General features: G+C 40.3%; 1 protein-coding gene across 2 annotated transcripts in view; it reads left to right on the top strand.

Moving 5' to 3' along the window:
• Positions 1-16,340, top strand: part of tlcd4a (TLC domain containing 4a) — a 50,256-nt gene extending 33,916 nt beyond the window's left edge. For both annotated transcript variants that reach the window (XM_078560830.1, XM_078560831.1), the window contains exons 7-8: positions 9,447-9,520; positions 14,675-16,340. In XM_078560830.1, the coding sequence (XP_078416956.1) occupies positions 9,447-9,520; positions 14,675-14,990 (390 nt within the window). In that variant the 3' untranslated portion in view covers positions 14,991-16,340. The remainder of the gene's footprint in view (positions 1-9,446; positions 9,521-14,674) is intronic.
• The last annotated feature ends 3,650 nt before the right edge of the window (positions 16,341-19,990 follow it).

Genomic DNA, 19,990 nt, shown 5'->3' on the forward strand with positions numbered 1-19,990 from the left:
CTTTCCAAACACTCTGTCCTATTTTGTGTTCTGGGAACTTTAATAGCCTCTCCTGGGCTCTCCTTTCTTTTCAGTTTTTTCATAATTTTCCATGAAGTTGAATCCACCCCCCCACCCCAACACGCTAACCTGCTGCTTTGTTTCCCATTAGTCATACTTCTTGGAGTTTTACCCTTCCCTCTCCTGCCACACCCCCCCCCCCCCCCCCCCCCCCCACTTTCTAGTTTAAAGTCCTGTTGACCACCCTATTTACCCTTTTCGCTAGAACATTGGTCCCAGATCAGTTCAGGTGGAGACTGTCCCAATGGTACAGATCCCTCCTGTTCCAATACTGATGCCAGTGCCCCACGAAATGGAACCCCTCTTTCCCACACCACTCCTTTAACCACGTGTTTACTTCCCTTATTCTCACGTCCCTATGCCAATTTGCACGTGGCTCGGGTAGTAATCCAGAGATTATAACCCTTGAGGACCTGTTCTTTAATTTAGTTCCTAGTTCTTGATAATCCCCAAACAGGTCCTCTTTCCTAGTCTTATCTATGTTATTTGTCCCAATATTTTTGCTGCAATCATGATTATTGAATGTCTTGCAGCTGTTTTAGTATAATTGAAAGCCAATGAGTTATAGAATTGGAAAAGTGATAACTACTTATTTCTAAAACTCTACAGTTCCTATATAAGTTTGCAAAGCTATTGACAATATAACTGGTGTGCTGATCTTTTTAAGAATTCTAGACTCGACCATCCATCTTCATCCCTCCTGTTCCAATACTGATGCCAGTGCCCCACGAAATGGAACCTCTCTTTCCCGCACCACTCCTTTAGCCACGTGTTTACTTCCCTTATTCTTGCGCCCCTATGCCAATTTGCACGTGGCTCGGGTAGTAATCCGGAGATTATAACCCTTGAGGACCTGTTCTTTAATTTAGTCTCTAGTTCCTGATAATCCCCAAACAGGTCCTCTTTCCTAGTCTTATCTATGTTATTTGTCCCGACGTGGACCACAGCAACTGGATCCTCCCCCTCCCTCTCCAATATCCTTTCAAGCCGGTCAGAGATGTCCCTCACCCTGGCACCGGGCAGGCAACATACCATGCGGGACTCTCGATCCTGCTTACAAAGGAAGCTATCAATTCCCCTAAATATAGAATCCCCTACAACTACCACTTGTCTTTTTGCTCCCCCCTCTTGAATGGCCTCCTGTGCCACGGTGCCGTGGTCAGCTGGCTCATCCTCCCTACAGCCCTCTTCCTCATCCACACAGGCAGCAAGTACCTCATACCTGTTGGACAAGGTCAAGAGCTTGAGGCTCCTCTGTTCCTGAACAGATGATCCCTCTACCTGCCTCACTTGCAGTCACACCCTGCTGACCCTGACCACTGACCAGACTTGAGGTAGTTAATCTACCGGCTCTGACCGCCTCCTGATACAAAGCGTCCAGGTAACTCCCTCCCTCCCGGATGTGCTGCAGCTTCCGGAGCTCGGACTCCAGCTCATCAATTCTGAGCCGGAGTTCCTCCAGCAACAGGATGTGGTCACTGCGGCTCACAATGGGATCTGCCAGCTCCTACATCATACAGCTACAGCACATCACCTGCCCAGCCATCTCTACTTAGATAATTAATTAATTAGCTTTGCAGTGTTTTTTCAAATTTGGTGCAGATTTCCTACCAACCAATCAGGTCACAGCTTTCCTGTGATGTCACTTTTTCAGTTTTGGCTTCAGTTACTCTGTGCCCTGAGGTCACCGCTCCGGTGCTCCTCCCTCCGAGTCTGCTCCCTAGAGACAAGGCCGCGAATCCCCGAGGTAAGCTAGATTTATACTCACTACTCAGGTGCTCCTCACTCCGAATCTGCTCCCTGGAGACAAGGCCGTGAATCCCCAAGGTAAGCTAGATTTATACTCACCGCTCTGGTGCTCCTCCCTCCAAGTCTGCTCCCTGGAGACAAGGCTGTGAATCCCTGAGGTAAGCTAGACTTATACTCACCGCTCCGGTGCTCCTCCCTCCGAGTCTGCTCCCAGCATTTACTCACCAATCAGCTGCTTTTTCTTTAAAATCCACTTTCAGAAGGCAGGTCTGGTGCACTCCTGAAGACACTGCTTCTTCCTCTCTCTCTTTTTTAGGTTTGAGGAGGATGGAGGGATGGAAACACTACAGCAATGTAATGTTTGGGGCTATTCCGTTCTTTGACAGTGGGTCCTCCTCGATTCCCTCCTGAGTCGCGGTGGCTGCGATGACTTCTCCCAGAATGCTTCAGTCACTTCTCACCAGCGCTCTCTGTTGGATGCCCTTCCTCCTGTTGAGTGCAAGAGTCCTTCTCCTTGATTCCCTCCTGAGTCGCGGTGGCTGCGATGACTTCTCCCAGAATGCTTCAGTCACTTCTCACCAGCGCTCTCTGTTGGATGCCCTTCCTCCTGTTGAGTGCAAGAGTCCTTCTCCTTGATTCCCTCCTGAGTCGCGATGGCTGCGATGACTTCTCCCAGATTGCTTCAGTCACTTCTCACCAGCGCCCTCTGTTGGATCTGTCTCTGTCTCTTGGATTTTGTCTCTGTCTCCCTCTCTCGTCCTGCACGCTCTCTTTGTTTCCTTTTAGAGTGATCCGAAAGCTAGACTTGTCACTCTGAGTAACTGCACAATTTATGCCAACCTCCTTTGCCATTTATTTGAAGCTGTTCATGAATTTCAGCTTTTGCATAATTTAGCCCAAATGAAATAAATTTCTCAAAGTAGCTTATTGGTATCCAAATCATTTATATTTGTCTTTATAAACTTTAAAACTTTTAATGTCCTGTGACTGCACTGTAAACTTTAGAGTAGAAATCAAAACAATAGTGCTTCACACAAAAGGTCATGAGAAAGCCATAAATAGCAGCAAATGAATTGTAGTTTTTAAAAGGGAGGGACTTATTGGAAAGTATTGGTATTGCGGGAACAAGAAATTGAAAAGGTGAGCTGCCATGTGATGAAGCAATATCACTGGGCTGAATGGCCTATCCTTTTTGCCTTACTTCCTACAAAAAACTGTTACATCAAAAGGATAAAGCCATAATCTTCAACTGTTTTTATTGCAGAAGAATAAATGCCTCTGAACCTTTAAATGTGAGTTTTTCTGAAATCCTTTGAAGGAAAAGCACAGTCAGGTAGTAGAAAAATAGCATACTAAGCAGAACAATATTTTTGCTGCAATCATGATTATTGAATGTTTTGTAGCTGTTTTAGTATAATTGAAAGCCAGTGAGTTATAGAATCGGAAAAGTGATAACTACTCATTTCTAAAACTCTACAGTTCCTATATAAGTTTGCAAAGCTATTGACAATATAACTGGTGTGCTGATCTTTTTAAGAATTCTAGACTCGACCATCCATCTTCTGAACTTGTGTATACCTGCGGAAAGATATTTTCAAATCTTTTCCCCACCATTGGAATCCATGTGCTCCAATTATACAAATACCTTTTATTTGAACCAGTAGCACACTGTGTGTATTCTGGGTCTAGCTTTATGTTTATCTTGATAGTTCCAGTATTTGAATTTTGCGGCATGCTAGACTTTAGCTTTTCCTAAATTACTAAAAACCCTTTCCCAACAGTAGTGGCCGTGCGATTTATCGCCTGTGCCTTCCCTTGAGGGTGAGCAGCAGAAGTTACGGATGTTACACCTCGAATTCAGTCATTGGGACCAAAATATCAGGTGCCAATAATCAATATTGGGTGGGAGAAACCTCCCAAAGCAGATCAAGCAATTGGTTAACAAACTAATCTTCCTCTTCCTGTAGCTTCTCCTTGACAGTTTGACTTTTTAGAGGCTGAAAAGAAAAGCCTAATTTTTCTGCACAGTGGGATTAGGATCCACCTTTATCTTTGAACTCATTACTGGGCAGTACTGCTGATAGCTCAGTGTCAAATTAATTTTGAGCCACTGGGTGTGCATCCCTTTCAAAGGCTATTTTCTGGAGCTCATAAATCATTAAAAATCCAGTCCCAGTTCACACCTCTACAAAATTAGAATGAGTGAAAGTGGAGTACATTTCATTGTGTGGTTGATGGTGTTGTAGTGGAATGTCACCTGGACTAGTAATCCAGAGGCCCAGGCTAATGCTGTGGGAACACAAGTTCAAATCCCACCATGGCAGCTGGTGAAATTTGAATTTGTTTTTATTAGTTGAATCTAATTAATTTTTTAAAGAAATCTGGAATTCAAAACTAGTCTCAGTAATGGTGACCGTGATATGATCATCGATTGTCGTAAAAACCCACCTGGTTCACTGATGTCCTTTAGGGAGGGAAATCTGCCATTCTTACCTGGCCTGGCCTACATGTGACTCCAGACTCTCAGCAATGAGGTTGACTCTTAATTGCCCTCTGAAATGCCGCTCGATTGTACCAGACTGGAATGCAAGCGGCTCAGGAAGGTGGCTAACCACATCTTCTCAAGAGCAATTAAGGATGGGCAACGCTCACATCCCATGAAAGAATTTAAAAATCTTTACTAAGTATCGTAGTAAAGTAAGTGCCAGTGCATATAACTATCTCCATTGATGCTTTCATGAAAATGTACCTAGAGCCCACGTAGGTTTTAAGATGCTTTGTGACCTTAACCCTTCCTCAGTAAAACTCTTGATCTCCTTTTTCCTTCTGGCACATTTATCTGAGGAATTTGGAAATTGGAAAACCAGAATCTTTATCCAATGAAATGCTATGTTTTTCTTAAAAAGTGTAAACATTGCATCAAGATATATAGACAGCTGTATTTAGCACTATCTGTGAATAAATTGACAGATGCCATCAACAACAGTTATCATTTTGTTGATTAGTTACTGTGTTGAGGGAAGTTGCTGCCTTTCAGAGAGAGTTGAACAATATCTGAATCATTGCTAAAATAGAATGTATTGGGCTGAGAATTTTCAAATGTCTAACTTGATATATGCCTTATCTAGTTAAAAGAGCTGACCATGGCATTACTCGTGTTCTGAGTCCTCTGTGTGTGTTTTTTGGGGGAAAAACAGTACATCAAACTTCAAGTAATTGAATATATTTAATAGGACCAGTAATCACTATCAAAGTCCTTTTAGTCAGTTGGCAAAGATGGATGTAGAAAACATGAGGTTAATCTGATTATTCACTAACTGGGAAACAAGGAGAATCAAATATAAAATAATGTACAAGTAGAAATATTTGTCATCCTTGGAGTCTAATTTTGATCTTTTTGCTCCAGAAATTGAGTCCAGATAGGTACTGCCGCAGTACATATTTTGTACTGTTTCCCAAAGATAGCAACTGCAAATGGAAACAAATTTACATGATTCTTGTTGGACTGGCCAAGGAGATCTTGGATTTAGATTATTTCCCCATCTGGAAAGTAATCTTCAGTGTCAGTGAACAGGATGAGGAAAATGTTTGTTCAAAAGGCGTTTTGGGACCCAGTCCAACAGTTTTTATTATGATTTATTAGCGGTTCGCTTATGGAATTGATCACAGTAAGTCAGAGGATAAGTTTTTTCTCTTTCCTGTCTGTCCAACTTTGTGTTGCTGTTTCAGTGGGTTTGCTAAATTGTCTTGGGTCCTATACAGGCCCACAATGACAATATTACCCTGAACTCATCGGACTGCTAGAGCAAATGTATTATTTTCTGGCACGTCTTGGCAGTTACATTACACTTGGGTCTGCTGGAGACAATTGTAGTGGCAGGCCTAGAATTTGTTGGTGTGTTGTAGTAGTTGTTGCATCCAAGTGAATTTAATACTTTCCCGTAAGGGAATTTTCAGGATGGCAGTAATTCCAGCTGATTTTAAATCACCAATGAAGTTAACCATAACACCTTTAGTGAATAATTGTTTTTGTAGAAAAGTGGGAGGTTGCTTAGCCAAATGATGCCTAAAACAATACAGCTTAGTTAGGAATAATGCTCCATAAAAGATTGTTTCACTGGCAAGAGGCAGAAAAAGTAGGGTAAAAAGTGTTGTTCAGATTGAATAAGAGTTGGAAGTGGTTTACCATGGAGGTCAGTGCTGAACCCACTATTTTTTTGAACATGGAGAGCACAATCTGCTGATTACACAAAAGATTGGGGTTTGGCAACAGCAGGGAAAATTGTGGAAGAGCTCAGGAAGGAATGGGCAGCAAGTAGCAGGTGGATGAAGTGCGGAGAAATGTTTCTGCATCTTGGGAGGTAAAACAAGAAATGGGAAAGTGCTCAAAGGTGTGGATGAACAGTAAAACCTGGGAGTTCTAATAACTCCCTGCATATGTTAGTGCAACAAGAGAAAGCCATAAAGGAAACAGCGTATTTGGTCTCATAAGTAGAGGCAGAGTACAAATGTGAAAAAATAAATTATTTCTTTAACCTAGATTTTGTACAAATTACTATGTCAAAAATGCAGATAAATATTCAAAGCACAGGAAGATTCAGGGCAAAGAAGAGAGCATTTAAGAAAGGATATAATTGCATTAAAAGCAGTTCAGAGAAGGGTCACTCAGCTGATTCCTGGGATGAGGGGATTATCTTATGAGGATAGGTTGGACCTGTATCCATTGGAGTTTAGAAGAATGAAAGAATATAATGGAACATATAAGATCCTGAGGGGGCTTGACAGCGGGGATGTTGAAAGGATGTTGCCCCTTGTGGGAGAGACCAGAACTAGGGGACATGGTTTTAAAATAAGAGATCTCCCATTTAAGATGGAAATTAGGAGAAATTTCCTCTCTGATGATCGTGATCCTATGGAACTCTCTTCCCCGGAGGGTAGTGGAAGCAAGGTCATTGAATATTTTTAAGGCAGAGGTAGATTGATTCCCTTGTTAGCCAAGAATCTAAGGGTATCGGAGTAGGCAGGATAGCAGTCATGAGGCCATGATCTTAATTGAATGGTGGAGCAGGATCAAGGGGCCGAATGGCCTACTCCTAATTCATGTGTTCATATATGTTCAAGCAGGTCAATGGGACTTCTTTTGGCAAAAAGCCATAATAGACATGATGGGCCCATTGTGACCTCTGTTACTATGCAATGGTTCAATCAGAAATTCCTGCTTGATCATGCCTCCTAGGCCAAACAACTGATTTCAAAATCTCTAGAGATAAGGGTATGATCCCCTTCCTTTCCGGTGATCAAGAGCACGATGTGTCAATTGTCTTGAGGTCCTCCTCTTCCCTTCTGTTAATTTGAACATTGGATCAATGCTTTCCAGCAGAGGTCACTGGTTAGTAATGGAGAGCAGCTGAATTTCCAATTTTTGCATCCCAAACAAGGGACACCGAAGCCATTGCGGTACATTAGTACTTGCTGCAGCTAATTCAGTGAATTTTGCATAATATGCAGCCTATTTTTGAAATAAAGGTTAAAGATGAAACAGAGTTTCACATTTTGAACAGGACCAAGAAGTTGCATGCTATGCCTGCCAAGTTGCAGAACTCCTATTTGTTGTTCTTATAGCTCAATTAGCAGAAAGTAGTTGCTGAGGTTGTCATTTGTAAGTGTTTTGTACGTGTCAGTGTAACAAGTTCTCAAAATAAAAGAGTCTTGATTACAGACCTGAAGCACACAAAGACAAAATTAAGCTTGAAGTGCAGTGGGGCACAGACTTGTTGTAACTTAAGTTGCAGGTGTAGCCAACATCCTGTCACTTTCCTGGCAGGGACCAAACACAAAATACAAAGGAATAATGTTTGTTGTGGTGGTGAATTTTGAAATTGCTGAGGGGGAAGGTTTATTTCCTAGCAGTGTTTGGGGTAAACCTTTTTTCTGTTTCCCTTTACCTCCCCTCCCCTCTTTCACCATCCCTGTTTGCCCTAATTTTAAAAATAATTTACCCTGGAAAGATTATAAATATTTTAAATTTGAAAATACAGGTATTGTATGGACATCATAGGGTTCAGTTCCTTTCATTGGCTATCTAACCCCAGAACAATTAATTAATTAATTAGTGAAGTGAAATCATTTATAATACCTGAATTCCCCACCCCAGCTAACGAGCTCTGCATTCCACATTTACTAGACGAAATTGGCTCTCAGTCCCAGACACCCTAGCAGCCCAGAGATGGGCAGGGAATTTGTTGGGTTGGGAGCACAGAGATTTTACTACTTCAAATAAAATCTGAAGGCACACCACTAATCTCTGCAGACCTGTGCCCGTGGAACTTGCAGATAGTACGAATAATGATAACAGCTGTTTGCCTAAAAGAATAATAGATAAATCAGTCCCATGTCTTTTTAATTTTCGATTCAGTGCAAATCGTTGTCATAGTGAACCTATGAATTTTGGAAGCTTTTGTTTGAGGTTCTGTTAATGCTAGTGCTTATCATTTTACAACTAGTCAGACCGGCATTGGTAAATGCCTGGTGTCACCTGTTGCTTGACCAGGGCAAGGCCTGGAGGTGGAGTAGGGGTTTGAAGGTGGAGAGCAAAACTGTTTCCTTATGATGGTGGTAGAATCCTAAATGTAGCACACAAGAGTGGGAATCTACATGAGTGTGAATTATTTTTATTTTCACTGCAGTGAATTCTTGTGAAGATCTAAAATGACAAAGTAATACAGATTCTGCACTTTATGCATTGAGTAATTTGTAAATTAGTGGCTTTTTATACTTTGGGCCTCAAACAGATTTTTATACCTGCCGTATAATAATACATTGGACTGCCAAATCATTGTTTTACTTTAGAAATTGTTGTTCAGTTGAATCTGCCTTTTTTTCATTTTATGGGAAGGATCCCACTGGATTAAGTATTTAGAAAGACTTGTAATCTTGCATTTCAACTCTGTGTAAGCTTGTACTTTACCAAGAACTGGAATTGATGAACATTCGTTACCCTCTAACCGTATGAACTCCTATCTACCTATAGCATGAAAATAAATGTGTCCTCTTCCCATTTTCTCTATAGTTCAACATTTCTTAAAAGATTTATGGACAAAAATGAAAGAAAAGCAATGGAGTCCCAATCTTCACAGTAAATTCTGGTGTTCTTTATCCTGAAAATAAACAGGTCTTCTTAAGGACATTGGTCAACGTGCTGTTTCAATATGGCTGGATAGAACATGCATGTGGAATAACCTGGGAGCTAAGTGTGTTTGTGCAATGAATTTAAATGTGCAGCTATTTTTCAGCTATGTTCTGGTTGGTATTTGATACAAATATTCAAGCTCAATGTTTAAATATGTATTAATAATGCTGTTTATCTTAAGAATGAGCCTTTAGACTTACAGAGATGGGCGCATATAGCACAATATACCATCTGCATTTTACCCTGTTTATGCCCGTAAAGCATGGTTATTACTGTCAATTATTGGTGGCAAATAAATGACCAAAGTATTTCATTTGTTTTTCTTCATCAATTTTATAGTATTTGAACACACATGATGCATTGGGCTATCATATTACTTCATTTTTGCACAGAGATTTATTTGATATTGATTATAGGTAAACTTTGAATTTTTAACTTGCTCTTTTAGGGACAAGGATTGCTGCCATATTTTGCTAACTTCCGTCTGGTTGCAGAATTTTCAACTCCTTTTGTTAATCAGCGGTAGGTATATTAGTATTTATGAACAAACAGACAGCTGTAATCTGTAATATTTCGAAGAAATAACTTATTTAGTTCTTCTTCACTTGGTTTTGAAATCTGATGCAGTCATTTTTTTTTTACAACAAAAAGGCCTATATTGTGCTGCCAAAATAATGCTGAGTTTAATGTGGACACATTATTAGGGTGTAAATCATCCAGAGACTCATAACAAGGAAGTGATAACCCATGAATGGAGAATCCCCACGACTTGCTGGATGATTTTTGCTGCTTCGCCATTAGCCCTGGTGGGCATGTCCTTGTAGGATTCAAATTATTGTTGCATTTTTCACATTAATTGCCAACTAAACTTGCTCTAAAAGGTTAAGGCAGCTACTTGACAGTGCAAGATTCTTTTTAATGAAGTGATTAATCATTTTGCAACACAAATCAAATCCCAGAGCCAAAAAGGGAACAATTTAAATTGGAGTCTCATTCCTGTTGACAATATATTGTTAGATTTTAAAAAAATCTTATTCTTGCTTTTCGCTTGTTTTTTTCTTTCTTTCCTCTTAATCTAATCTCTCATTCCTTCTCTTTGTCTTTCTGTACCGAATTTGACTAATTCACCCTATTTCCTCTGCTTGTTTCCTTCTTTCATTCTTGATCCTTACATCTCATTGGTGAAGAAATTACGCTGTTGGTTCTGTCATGCACCAAATTCCAGATGCCCCATTGTTCTTGCCATACCATTATCAGCTCACACTTCTAGCAACTTGATCAAATAAATTGAGCTAAAGGCTGAGAGCAAAAAATCTTAACTAATGGGGCAGGCTGTGAGGTACCCTACCCCGTCAAATTCGTTGTTTCAAAGCTATCCAGTTTGTCTTTGGGGGGGAAAAAGTGAAAACTAAAACTTAGTGCCAAATATCATAATTTATGCTAACACTTCATATTTTGACTCGCCAGGACATGATGCATTGTTCAGGTTATGCATGTAGTCCCGTGTAATTTTTTTTTTTCTTTGTTTTTCTCCTGCATCCTCTATTTCTCTATCTCCTCTATTTCTGCTTTCTGCCAGTTGTTGTAAAGATCTTACATCTTGTATACAGTAGTTGATTGATCATGCAAGCACCCAGCCAGGGTGCAATCTGACCGTGATGCCCCTTAAGTGCACCATGTTCGGCTGGAGAACACCTATCAAATGCTTGTGCGTTGGCTTTGCCATTGTTCCAAATGATAACTAAGCTAACTCTAGCTTTCTAGCTTGGGTTCTTCTCCTTTTGCTGTTTGAACAGAGGAAAAACTGGCAGAGAATAGTGGGCAGTGATCACACCATTAGAAATTTAACACTTATAAATGACACAAACTGTTTCTACCTGTAGTAAATAGCGAATGAATGTTGAGGTTGTGAACATTACAGAACAAGTTCCCCAAGATAGTGTCTTTGAGCTAACTATAGGACCCCAAGAGCAGTAATCTCAGGATTACACCCAGTGCCACGTGACAGTGAACATAAGAATAGGAAGATTGAGCAGTTCAACATGTGGCTGGAGAAATGGTGTAGGAGGGAAGGCTTTAGATTTCTGAGGCATTGTGACTGGTTCTGGAGCAGGTGGGACTTGTACAAGAAGGACGGGTTACATCTTAACAGGGCTGGGACTAATGTCCTCATGGGGAGGTTTGCTGGTGCTGTTGGGGAGAGTGCAGAGGAGGTTTACAAAAATGTTGCCAGGGTTAGAAAAGTGTAGCTACAAGGAGAGATTGGATAGATTGGGGTTATTTTCCTTAAAACAAAGAAGGCTGAGAGGTGACTTGATTGAGGTGTACAAAATTATGAGGGGAATAGATAGAGTGGACAGGATAAAATTGTTTCCCTTGATGGAGAATTCTAGAACCAGGGAACATAGATTCAAGATAAGTGGCAGAAGGTGTAGGGGGGACATGAGGAAGAACTTTTTTACGCAGAGGGTAGTGGGTGTCTGGAATTCACTGCCCAAGTTGGTGGTAGAGGCAGAAACTTTAAACTCTTTTAAAAAGTACCTGGATCTGCACCTTAAGTGCTGTAAGCTGCAGGGCTATGGGCCGGGTGCAGGAAGGTGGGATTAGAAAGGGCACCTGGGTGTCCTCGGGCTGGCATGGACAAGAGTGGCCTCCTGTGCTGTAACTTTTCTATGGTTCTATGGTTCTTTGGTTTATATTCAGCTGTTTCATCAATTACCTCCATCTGTTATGAGTTCATGGGCAATGTCCCCTCTTAAGATGTATTTTTTTGTAGTTCATGGCTGGTTCCTTTTGAAAGCACGGTTACCTTTAAATTTTTCTTTGTGCATCTTAACACGCAAGCCGCTGACAAGTTGTCCATGTTATCTTCCAGGTTGCTGCGTCACCTCGCATGCAGCTTGCAGGGAACATTGGTTAGGATTGAGGCTGTTCACTGATGGTTCCACAGTGTTCACCTCCATACACAACATTCTCATAATGAAGCATCTTATGCTGGGATCTGGATGACATCTAGTCTTGGGCTGACAAGTTGATTTGACAATATTTGCACCACACAGGTGTCAAGGCGTGACTATTTCCACTTGACTTTCAATTATATCATTGTTGCTGAATCACCCACAGTTAACATCCCCAGGTCTCGATTGACCAAAAGCATAATTGGACTAGCCATATCGGTGCCATGGGTACAAGGTCAGGGCAGTGCCTAGTTAATTTGCGATGAGACTCACCTCCTGACCCTTCAAAGCCTGTTCCCCATCTGTGAGGCTAAAGTCAGTAATGTGATGAAGTACTCACCACTTGCCTGAATGGTTTAGCTGCAACAACATTCTGGAAGCTTGTTACTATCTAGGAGAAAACAGTCCGCTTCCTTCATGTCCTTGCTACTGTACTCAATATCCATTGCTTATATCACTAGAATCCTGTAGCTGCAGTGTGCACTGTCTATAGGATGCATTGCAACAATTCACCCTGTTTTGTGACCTCTACCATTGAGAAGGGGAAGAACAGTAAATATATTGAGAACAATATCTCCACTTGAACATAGTATTAATTCATTATCGCTGGGTCAATTATCTTGGAATTCCCTGCCTAACACTATTGTGGGAGCACCATCACCACAAGGATCACAGCAGAGAATGGTGAAAGGAGGAAAGTGATGAATAGGAAAGTGATAGGAAAATAACTTTTTCATAAAATCAATTATTGTATTTTTGTCCAAGGAAAAAGTTCCGCAGTACTTATTAATCTATTTCAGTTACTTATATCAAGGGTTTGCTGTTTTTCATCCAAATGGGATGCTATACATAGTGATAAGAAAAAGTGAGAGTCAGATAACGGCAAATCAGTATCTACCTCATCGATTATGTAAGACTTGAGGATTCCATAGTGAATAGGAAGTTGTTTGTACATCTGAATCACTTGAGCCAGCTCTGAGTTCCATTTTGGCTTAGTAGTAAATTAGTCAATGTGTGATCCTCTCAATTACATTACCAGCACAAAGAGTAATGTCCCTGAATACTCCTTGAACTCATACTAGCCTCAAGTAAAGGAGGAAAGAAAGACTTGCATTTATTTAGTGCTTTTCACTACGGCAGTACATCCCAAAGTGAATTACAGCCAATGAAGTACTTTTGAAGTGTAGTCATTTTTGTAATGTAAGAAACATAGCAGTTAGTTGGCACACAGCAAGCTCTCACCAACAGCAATGTGATGACGGCCAAATGTTCGGTTTTTGTGATGTTGATTGAGGGTTAAATATCAGTAAAGACAGAGGGGATGCCCACTCCCCTGCTCTTCTTAAAAATAGTGCATGGGATTTTTTTTTTTTACATCCACCTGAGGGGGCAGACAGGACCTCTGTTTAATGTCTCATCCAAAAAATGACACCTCCGACAGTACAGCATTCCCTCAGTACTGCACTGGAGTATTGGCCTTGATTTTTGCACTCGAGTTCTGGAGTGGGATTTGAACACCTTTGTGATGTTCCATCAACTGAGCCATAACTGACACTCGCAGACAAGGGTGTGGCTGATATTTAGATGTTGCTGTAGATATGACTCCCGCAGATGATGATAAAAGCAAATGGATGCTACAATGTGGGGCAACTGTAGGATCTTTATAGAAGGAGGAAGTGACCTTCCTCATCAATAATTATCTTTTGATGCAAAACATTAGATTATAACGATCGCTTGTTTGTCTCCTCTTCAATTCCCTAATGGATGTTATCAAAATTGATTGATGTTAAATATCGAGGTCATTTTCTGTAGCATTTTTAATGTTCCATCTGAAAAATGAGCAGCAACCAAATCACTGCAAGCAATTCTAGACGTGATTGGATGTCAAATTGTGCATTTTTTAATATCAATAAAAATGATCAAGAAAGATCAGCTGTGATGTTGCTTGCTGAGCTCTAATCTAAAGAAACCAATCATTTTCATTTGTAAGCAGTCAGCCCTGTGGTTTTTTAATTCAATCCATGGTGATGTAGAAGACTGTAAAGCCTGTTGGGGTGGGGGGGTGAATCCTCAAAGTATGGTACTGATCACTGTCAATAGCTCATTCAATTGCACCCTCGATAATATTTGAGATTGTGATGAAATTGTGCAGGAATTTGTGAATCCTTGTTTATACCAGCTGTTCTAGTTTGACATCAGAGTTCTGCTGATTTTCTTTAGAAAAAAAACAGCTGCATCTATTACCGGCAATTATGCTTTCCACAACAATTGTCTTGGTCTTTGGAACTCTGTCCCAGACTGTTATCCAAAATTCTACCTCTAGCATGTAGAAGTTTGAAAGCAGAATTGGAAAAGATAGATTTCTGGCTGATACTTCAGGGTAATATATTTTGCGTTTCCAGCAGGCAACCAAGTCAACTTTGTGAGGTGTCTATCTTTTAGTACTGTATTTTCTCATCTTTACATAAAGATTGTGCTTTCAGAAAGAAGTTCTAGCTTCTGACATGGCTGGGGAGGGAAAGGTTGAGCTTGAAAATGAGGCAGGGGCACCATGTATTTTGTTGAAGCCCTCTTGGTCATCAAGAGTTGTCTGATAATCTGCTTGTCAATTTATGTTTAAATTGCCACAGATGAGGATGCAAATACTTTAATGGTATTTTCATTGCGGTATTGCATTGGAAGTGTTTCTCATCATTGCCCTTTGCCCTTTGCTTTTCAGGTGGTTTTTTGAAGCATTAGGTTATCCAAAAACTTCCATGCCAAATATTATTAATGGGTTTCTGATGATGATGGTATTCTTCCTGGTGAGAATTGCCGTCATGCCTCCATATTATAGCAAAATGATTTCCACATTTGGAACAGAGGCCTTTCACAAGCTTGGACTACGAGCACAATTTGCTTGGATCGCTGCCAGCATTTGCTTAGATGTTATGAATATAATGTGGATGTATAAGATTGGAAGGGGATGCTACAAGGTTTTGGTTGCCTGCAAGAAGCAACTGGCAGACGTTCGGGAAAATGGAAAACAACGGTAGAGATTTGCTTTGCTTGGAGTGAATTTTTTTAAAAGCTTTTTTAACAAGAGCGTTTATAGTTGGTGTTTTGTTCACGATGGTGCAACTTAATTGCATAAGCCAACAATGTACTGTATCACTTCAAAGAACTGTTTATGCAAATACAGGTGACCATTGAATTTTCGAACTTATATTTATGACTTTGAAAAAGTAGAGTGTACAAGTTGAATATGCACTGAATAACGATCACTTTTTTCATACTTACAAATAGTAAGTGGAAGCTCTGACTGCATGCTGGTTACATCCAACTCTGAATTTTCTCCATTAAGCACTGTTTTAGGTTTGCACTATTTATTTTGAAACACATTGTAATGCTTTGAACATTGCAAACCAATTGTATGCCTGCATCAAGACCTCTCTTTGCCATGAAGGAAACTATTTTTAGAATACATCTAAACAGCAGTTTCAAGGATGTTCATGCCAACCACGACCAACAAATTCTTCACTGGAAACTAGCAAGAATAACTTGCATTTATATAGTGCCTTTCACAAAGGAAAAAGTCCCGAGGAACAGCTATGAAGGAAGCAGCCATGTTCCTGCAGGATTGGAGGATCAATCTGTCTATTTGCATGCATAAGTAGACTATTAGTATCTTTTATTTGTATTTTACTATCTAAATTCATCAATTGTGTTTTTAAATGACATAAATATTAAGAAGTTTCATTATGAGAAGTCATTTAATGTGATCTTGCCATTTGGAACTTATACAAAAGAGGTTGCCTAATCTTTTTTGTCTTCAGAATTATTAACAATATTGTATGTAGACAAATCTCTTTTTTCAGTTGAACCTAAAAATATAGCTCTACAGATTATATTCACAAGACTTGCAGTGAATAATCTGTGCTATATGTGATTTTATAATCTTGTACAATCATTAGTGGTGAAGGGGTTGTAAACCTCTACTTTTTATAGCTTTGATTTTTGGTTTTGAGTAATATTTTAAATTGAAAATGTACTAGTGTACAAAATATAATGTAGATTTTAATAGACTTGTCAATTCTGTATCTTGGAACAAATAACAGCTATTAAGATCTCAATTCACATGAGATAGATGAAACTATAATGGTTTGCATTTTTAAATGAAAGTAATAACATCCAATGAATGTTTTTTTTATCAGTCTTTAGTGCTCACAGTTGTGTTGACCAGCTCTCCTTACTCATGATCTCAAAACCATAAGACATAGGAGCAGAAATTAGGCCATTCGGCCCATCGAGTCTGCCCCGCCATTCAATCATGGCTGATAAGTTTCTCAACCCCATTCTCCCGCCTTCTCCCCGTAACCTTTGATCCCCTTAGCAATCAAGAACCTTTCTATCTCGGTCTTAAATACACTCAATGACCTGGCCTCCACAGCCTTCTGTGGCAATGAATTCCATAGATTCACCACTCTCTGGCTAAAGACGTTTCTCCTCATCTCTGTTCTAAAGGGTCTTCCCTTTACTCTGAGGCTGTGCCCTCGGGTCCTAGTCTCTCCTACTAATGGAAACATCTTCCCCACATCCACTCTATCCAGACCTTTCAGTACTCTGTAAGTTTCAATCAGATCCTCCCTCATCCTTCTAAACTCCATTGAGTATAGACCCAGAGTCCTCAAACGTTCCTCATATGTTAAGCCTTTCATTCCTGGGATCATTCTCGTGAACCTCCTCTGGACCCTCTCCAGGGCCAGCACATCCTTCCTGAGATACGGGGCCCAAAATTGCTTACAATATTCTAAATGTGGTCTGACCAGAGCCTTATAAAGCCTCAGCAGCACATCCCTGCTTTTATATTCTAGTCCTCTCGAAATAAATGCCAACATTGCATTTGCCTTCCTAACTACCACGTCAACCTGCAAGTTAACCTTAAGAGAATCCTGGACTAGGACTCCCAAGTCCCTTTGCACTCCAGGTTTCTGAATTCTCTCCCCATTTAGAAAATAGTCTATGCCTCTATTCTTCCTACCAAAGTGCATGACCTCACACTTCCCCACGTTGTATTCCATCTGCCACTTCTTTGCCCATTCTCCTAACCTGTCCAACTCCTTCTGCAGCCTCCCCGCCTCCTCAATACTACCTGTCCCTCCACCTATCTTTGTATCATCTGCAAAGTTAGCCAGGATGCCCTCAGTTCCTTCATCTAGATCATTAATGTATAAAGTGAAAAGTTGTGGTCCCAACACTGACCCCTGCGGAGCTCCACTAGTCACCGGCTGCCATCCTGAGAAAGGCCCCCTTATCCCCACTCTCTGCCTCCTGCCAGACAGCCAATCTTCTATCCATGCTAGTACCTTGCCTCTAACACCATGGGCTCTTATCTTACTGAGCAGCCTCCTGTGCGGCACCTTGTCAAAGGCCTTCTGGAAGTCCAAGTAGATAACATCCATTGGCTCTCCTTTGTCTAACCTACTCGTTACCTCCTCAAAGAATTCTAACAGATTTGTCAGGCATGACCTCCCCTTGATGAAACCGTGCTGACGTTGCCGTATTTTACCATGCCCTTCCAAGTATTCTGAAATCTCATCCTTAATAATGGACTCTAGAATCTTACCAACGACTGAGGTCAGGCTAATCGGCCTGTAATTTCCCGTCTTTTGCCTTACTCCCTTCTTAAACAGGGGGGTTACATTAGCGATTTTCCAATCCTCTGGGACCATCCCTGACTCCAGTGATTCCTGAAAGATCACCACTAATGCCTCCACTATCTCTTCAGCTATCTACTTCAGAACTCTGGGGTGTAATCCATCTGGTCCAGGTGATTTATCCACCTTCAGACCTTTTAGTTTTCCTAGCACCTTCTCCTTTCGGTCCAGGTGATTTATCCGCCTTCAGACGTTTTAGTTTTCCTAGCACCTTCTCCTTGATAATGGCCACCATACTCACCTCTGCCCCCCGACTCTCTTGAACTTTGGGGACGTTACTCGTGTCTTCCACCGTGAAGACTGACGCCAAGTACCTATTCAGTTCCTCCGTCATTTCTTTGTTCCCCACTACTACCTCTCCAGCGTCATTTTCCAGCAGCCCAATGTCCACTTTTGCCTCTCTCTTACCCTTTATATATCTAAAAAAGAACTCTTGCAATCTTTTTTTATATTACTGGATAGTTTACCCTCATATTTAATCTTCTCCCTCCTTATTTCTTTTTTAGTTGTCCTCTGTTGGTCTTTGTAGGCTTCCCAATCCCCTGCTTTCCCACTGCTCTTCGCCGCATTGTATGCTTTCTCTTTAGCTTTTATGCTGTCCCTGACTTCCCTTGTCAGCCATGATTGCCTCGTCCTCCCTTCTTCTTCCTCGGGATGAATTTTTGCTGTGTCTCCCAAATTACTCCCAGAAACTCCTGCCATTGCTGTTCCACTGTCTTTCCTGCTAGGCTCATCTCCCAGTCAATTCTGGCCAGCTCCTCCCTCATGCCTCTGTAGTTGCCTTTATTCAACTGTAATACCGTTACATCTGATTCCAGCTTTTTCCTCTCAAATTGCAGGGTAAATTCTATCATACTATGGTCACTTCCTCCTAAGGGTTCCTTCACCTTAATCTCCCTTATCAAATCAACCCTCCAACACTATGTTATTTCCATGTTCACAGTGCAGAATTGATACTGAGATTTTCTCTGCTGTAATGCTTCTTTATTGTGTAGGTTCACTTGAAGCTTGGAAGGCTTTTTGTTGTGCAATAGTTGTTTCATTAGGTCATATAGGCTTGGAAAGTTAGTTAATTGATCACTTTGATATCAAAAACCCTGTTCTGTTAGCAGTTGTGTCACTGTGTTAGGTAACACCCAGTGGTATGTACGTACTTATTCAAGTTTAATTGTTTGAATAGAAGTTCTGTGGAGAAATTTGGTTAAAATCAGATACTTAATCCAGTAATAGGTACTATATGAAGATCCTGAGCTCAAATTGTAGGTCTTCAACATTGTGATTAGACTTCAAGGTGAAAAATTTGAACCGAACTAAGTGAGCAGCTAAACACCTTGAGTCCCAGTATGCTTCTTTAATGCCTGAGTCAATCCACCACTCAACCACATGGGTAGATTATGCTCATGGAATTGTTTATTTGTATTTTATATGTATTTTTGCCTGCTTATCAATGTTTATGTTGGGCTTAATGTTGGCACATAAAACAGGCTAATAAAATTAAACCTGTCTCTGAATTCTCAACTCTAATCTAAAATAAATTTTAAACCAATTGATCTAGCCTGCTGTTCAAACTTACTGAGTTTGTTTCAGCACCTGCACACCCATTCCAAACTCGCTATTGGGTTAGTGGTTTCTAAACAAAACTTGTCACTTTTATGCTATTTTTTCCCATGTATACAATTATTTGGTGTTTGTATATTTGATGACTATAAGTGCATGTTCCACCATGATCTCGCTTTAGTCAATTGGGGGGATGAATTGCCTTAACATTTAGTATCATTTAAGTACATTTTACATTTCTATTTCTCTAAACCAATACACTCCTAGCATGTCAAAATAGAAAGAAAAGGTCAAAATGTATATAAGATCATAATTTATATCAGAATCTCAATGTATAATGCAGATAAAACTTGAGTATTGCAAAATGTTAATATAGCACCTTAAGTAGGTGAGAGCATTGTAGATTGACTGCATAATTTTGAAGCTGCTGAGCAACAATTATTTTCACTAAATGCAAATACCTACTGTTTCATGTGTGTAATTCAGCCGTTTTTTATATTTTTTGAGAAAGCATGCCCTAACTATTTTGCTGTTATTGGAAACAATTTAAACTTAAGTTATTTTTATCTTATTCCTAATGGCATGAGTAAGATACTTAGTATAGATGGCCATTTTAGTTTCAATAGTTTATACCAAAATACAAGTCTATTTATAGCAAAAGTAATAAATTTTAATCAATATAAAACAGCATAAGGCTTTCCTATATTGTACATATATGTTACCATAATCATCTGTCCCATTAATCAGGAATTCTTGCTTGCCACAATAAATATCCTATTTTG

This window comes from Cetorhinus maximus, chromosome 17 (assembly GCF_964194155.1).
Source record: "Cetorhinus maximus chromosome 17, sCetMax3.hap1.1, whole genome shotgun sequence".
NCBI classification, from domain to species: Eukaryota; Metazoa; Chordata; class Chondrichthyes; order Lamniformes; family Cetorhinidae; genus Cetorhinus; species Cetorhinus maximus.